At 42.2% G+C, this 4,687-nt stretch overlaps 1 protein-coding gene across 1 annotated transcript in view; it reads left to right on the top strand.

Moving 5' to 3' along the window:
* SSPN (sarcospan) overlaps positions 1 to 3,803 on the top strand; it is a 10,360-nt gene extending 6,557 nt beyond the window's left edge. Inside the window, exon 2 of the mRNA XM_006758927.2 lies at positions 1,909 to 3,803. Within this exon, the coding sequence (XP_006758990.1) occupies positions 1,909 to 2,274 (366 nt within the window). The 3' untranslated portion in view covers positions 2,275 to 3,803. The remainder of the gene's footprint in view (positions 1 to 1,908) is intronic.
* The last annotated feature ends 884 nt before the right edge of the window (positions 3,804 to 4,687 follow it).

Below are 4,687 nucleotides of genomic sequence, written 5' to 3'. Positions count from 1 at the left end.
GTGACTGGCATAGAAACTGACCAATCAGAACCAAATCTGGGTGAATGTAAGGAGCCAATGACTGCCTAGGAGGCGGAGCTTTTGACTCTGACTGGCATAGAAACTGACCTATCAGAACCAAATCTGGGTAAATGTAAGGAGCCAATGGCTGCCTAGGAGGTGGAGGGTTTGAGCCTGACTGGCATAGAGAGGGCAGGTGGGGGCGAGATCAGGCCAGCAGAGGAGAGCAGTTGGGGGTGACTAGGCCTACAAGGCATGGCAGTTGGGGGCAATCAGGCCAGTAGGGGAGGGCAGTTGGGAATGATCAGGCCAGCAGGGGAGCAGTTAGGCATCAATCAGGCTGGCAGGGGAGCGGATAGGGGGTGATCAGGTTTGCAGGCAAAAGTGGTTGGGGCAAGCACGCAGGCAGGAAGGCAAGAGGTTAGGAGCCAGCAGTCCTGGATTTTGAGAGGGGTATCCAACTGCAGGTTTAGGCTGTGTGGGATCAGGCCTAAACCAGAAGTCGGACATCCCCCAATAGGTCCCAGATTGGAGAGGGTGCAGGCCGGGCTGAGGGACACCCTCCCATGCATGTATTTCTTGCACCAGGCCTCTTGTCTATATATATAAAAGCCTAAGTGACCATCTGACGGTTTGACCGTCCAATGGGCCAGTACCTATGATGCACAATGGCCATTAGGGGGCAAATGCTGAATGTAGGAGCTGCCTAGCTGTGGTGACTTGGGAACTGCGGTTCTCTGGTAACGCACCCAGAACTAGAGAGGAGGGAGCCTGATTCTGGGGTGTGTCACCCAAGAACTGCCCTCTTGCAATCCAGGACCCCTCAGGGGATGTCGGAGAGCTGGTTTTGGCCCGATCCCCACACGCCAGGCTGAGGGACCTCACCGGTGACGAATCCGTGCACTGGGCCTCTAGTAGTAATATAAATCTTGCACTCTGTTGAATATACTAGTCCCAAAGGCTAGGGACTCTTTTCCTTATTTAGAGCCTTGATAGACAGGAAAATGTGTCCAGTTAATGAGAGCAATCACGAGAACATTTCTTGTTCTGTAAAATGGTTTCTATTGTGGCCATGTCAATGAGCACTCACAGTTGTGACCAAAATACTTCAGGTGTAAGCTAAATGTTTGAATTGTTCAGACATTCCAGGTTTCTTTAGCAGCAGAGTTAGAGCTTTAACCTGACGTTTCCATTCCAAGGCTAACATGTAGGTCGACAATGTTCAACCTTGGTGGCGGAGGGAAGGTTTAGAGTTTATTTTCATGCTCAGGAACTACATAGTTGGATCTGGGATGAGACTTGTAGGTGATGAAGCTGACATCAAGTTACCTGCCATATTTTTTTTTTTTTCTCCCAGCAACTGCTCATTGGGGATCCTGCTATTCCTGGACACAGTTTGGCAGTTACTGCATCAAACATAATCTTTTTTGTTAACCTGTGTTGCTAATTCACCAATTATTGCCCATTTTGGCCAACACAGAATTTACATTGCAGAAATTTGTTCTTTACTTTCTTGTCTTGTTTCAATTGTTACATCTGCAGTTCTTGAGGTCAAAACAAGCACAGCATGCCATTTAGAGATGCCTCTTATGTTTGGGATTCATCAAAGCTGCTTGCTACACCCACACACGAACATCCACAGTCAAGCTAATATCCTCAGCTCTGTTCATGGATAGCGCCCAACATCTGTATGACAAATGAAAATACGATGAGCATTTAAGGATTGCTCACTGACAAATGTCGAGCCACTTCCATGTCTTGGGTACTAGTTTCTGAGGAGCGATAGCTCCTCCATCAGGGAACTTCCTGGGAGAGAAGAAAAAAAACAACAGCTTTTATTCATTAGCTTTCTCAAGAGCCATTCAATGTACTTTGTAATCAGAAAGGTTTTCTTCTGCTTTCTTGCAGCTACTGTACTTTTTGCTGAGTGCCCTTGGCTTGATGGTCTGTGTGCTGGCCGCAGCGTTTGCTGCCCACCACTATTCACTGCTCAACCGGGTTACCTGTGGGACCGCGCTCGACGCCTGTCACTGCAAAGTGCCCACCTCCGAGCCTCTCAGCAGGACCTTTGTGTACCGGGATGTGACTGACTGTACCAGCATCACTTTCACTTTCAAAGTGTTCTTACTCACCCAGATGATTCTTAACTTGGTGTGTGGCCTTGTGTGCCTACTGGCCTGCTTTGTGATGTGGAAGCACAGGTACCAGGTCTTTTATGTGGGTGACAGGATGTACTCCCTCACAACTTCCCAAGGCCAGCAGCAAAAGGTCTAACACTCTTGCTCAAAGGTGGGAGAGAAAAACAGCACACTGACTAGCTGAGGTTAAAAGAGAAACAAAAGAAAAAGAAGAGAGAGTAAAAACTCTGACAGTAACTAGTATTCATGGTTCTAAATGAATATTTTTATATTTTTCAGAAAATGAAAGCATTTCTTCAAGTTTTCTATAGTATTTTTTACAAATTCTTGTGAGAAAAATGAGATCCAAATTGACGTTGGGACAGTAAAAGGACACCGAATGGGGAAAGGCTAGCATAGATTTATCTTCACAGTCTGGAGTTTACTCCTTATGTTCATTTTATCCATTACTTGTGTAATCTTCTTTCCTGTTAGTCTAGTTTGGAGGTGCAAATTGCCATTTCAGGCCCACATGCTCAATTTTGTAGTCTTTTCCAGGCCTCCTACCTCCCACCTGGACGTTCTCACTATGCCTTGGAGAAAGGCAGGGGCCGGGGAAAGAGCTGATCGGCCAGACATCTCTATTTTCCATGGCAGAGATGTCTTCGAGGCGTGAAACAAGTTAAAGGAGCAGAATAGAAAAGGAAGAGACTTTTGAATAATTATGAACACCTGGGCTGGGGCAGCAGCCTTTTCTCCCCAGCTGCCTGTGTTCGGCTCTGTAAGTAGATCGCTTACTAAATGCTTCAGGTGATTGTCTGCGTCTCCATAATTGAAAGTTGGTAGTAGTTGTATTCTTAATGATGTAGAAGGCTTACAATAATCACATTATGCTTCTATTCTATCATCTAAAACAAATCATTAAAACCAATTTCAAGCTAATTGTTCATTATAATTATACTCAGAAGTCTATTTAACAAGCCCTAGTTGAACTTAGGGAGCACAGTCGGTGTTAAGAGACGTGACTCTCACAGAGAAGAGGCTTAAAGATGGTTTCTCCTGAAAGCCACGCTTTATAAGGGAGAAAACAATTTTAATTAATAGCGCAGGTTAAATATACTCATTTAAACAAACACAAGAGCATTTGTAACAGGAATGGTTATACAAATAGCACATTTGTGATAGGTTGTGAAGTGTCTCTCTTGGCAGCTAAGTACTTTTGAGGAAGATTGGGTAATGCCCACGTGTTTCATTCACAAAACTGTATTTGATATGCAATCCTATTATTGATTTGTATGCACAGTGAAACCTAGAGATTAAAACGTTTGGAAAGCTTATTTGATTGAACATTTGCACATTGACTTGAAGGGTAGTTTTTGTTTTTAAGTAACTGACATAAAAAAAGCACAAATTCCCTATGTAGGGAGACTTTTCTCTCTTATTATTGCTATTATTAAATTTGGAACAATGTCAGTGTTTTAAGGAAGGAGCTCAGAATGCAAATTCATGCACCATGAATGTTACCAAGAACTTTTTCTCTTATTATGCTCTGTTGAAATTCAAGATAATAATTGAGTTCAAGTTGCTTTTCCATGTTGCTTATAAACTTTACTAATTATAAAATTCTACCCTAAAAGAAAAACATTTTCTTGTTTGCCTTAGAATATAGATGAATATTTCTACTGATGGTGATAATAGTGTTGATTTCTACACAATGTAAATACCCTGATAAGCCTGGCAGGTGTGGCTCAGTGGTTGAACATCAGCCTATGAACCAGGAGGTCACAGTTTGATTCCCAGTCAGGGTACATGCCTGGTTACGGGCTAGATCCCCAGTGGCGAGCACACAGGAGGCAGCCGATCAATGATTCTTACTCATCATTGATGCTTCTATCTCTCTTTCTCTCTCCCTTCCTCTCTGAAATCAATAACAAATATATTTGGAAAAAATAGCCAAATAAAAAGAAAAACGTTAAGTCAATTAGGTGGAGGATTATAACGATCTTTTATGTCCTCCAGATAAAACACCCGATTAACAGATGTTAAAACCTTTTTATGTATTGACTTGCTGTTTGAAAATGGCCTTCTTATACACTAGCTCAGGCCAAGAAGGCACATTGGAGGGATTAGAAGATAAGACTCTGGAGCAGATGTTTGATCGCACACAAGAATCGCATGGACAGAACACCAGGCATCCTGATGATGACCTGAAAAATACTTTGTGTCTTGATTTTAAAAATCTCAATAATTGAATCCATTTTGATTTTGACAGTGTTCTATATAAAGAAGAAAATGACTGAGAATCTGAAATGTTGTAGGCTATTCTTTAAAGAGTGAAAAACTAGTGCTTTAAAGTTAATTCCTAAGAATTCAGCACCACTGGAAGCACACACTGAATACCTTTAACAATGTTTTATAGCAAACACTACAGATTTTTATATTCAAAAATTAGAATTCTACACATTACTAAGGTGCTCTATGTTTTACGAGAATTCACAAGGTATTTCAAATAGCAAAATACTTTAGCTGATGGGCTTGCTTTTTCTAAATAATGCAACCTGTAAGAACTG

This window comes from Myotis davidii, unplaced genomic scaffold, assembly GCF_000327345.1.
Source record: "Myotis davidii unplaced genomic scaffold, ASM32734v1 scaffold535, whole genome shotgun sequence".
Lineage (NCBI taxonomy): Eukaryota > Metazoa > Chordata > Mammalia > Chiroptera > Vespertilionidae > Myotis > Myotis davidii.
The sequence above is the reverse complement of the archived record's forward strand: the minus strand, read 5'-3'. Positions and strand labels throughout refer to the sequence as shown.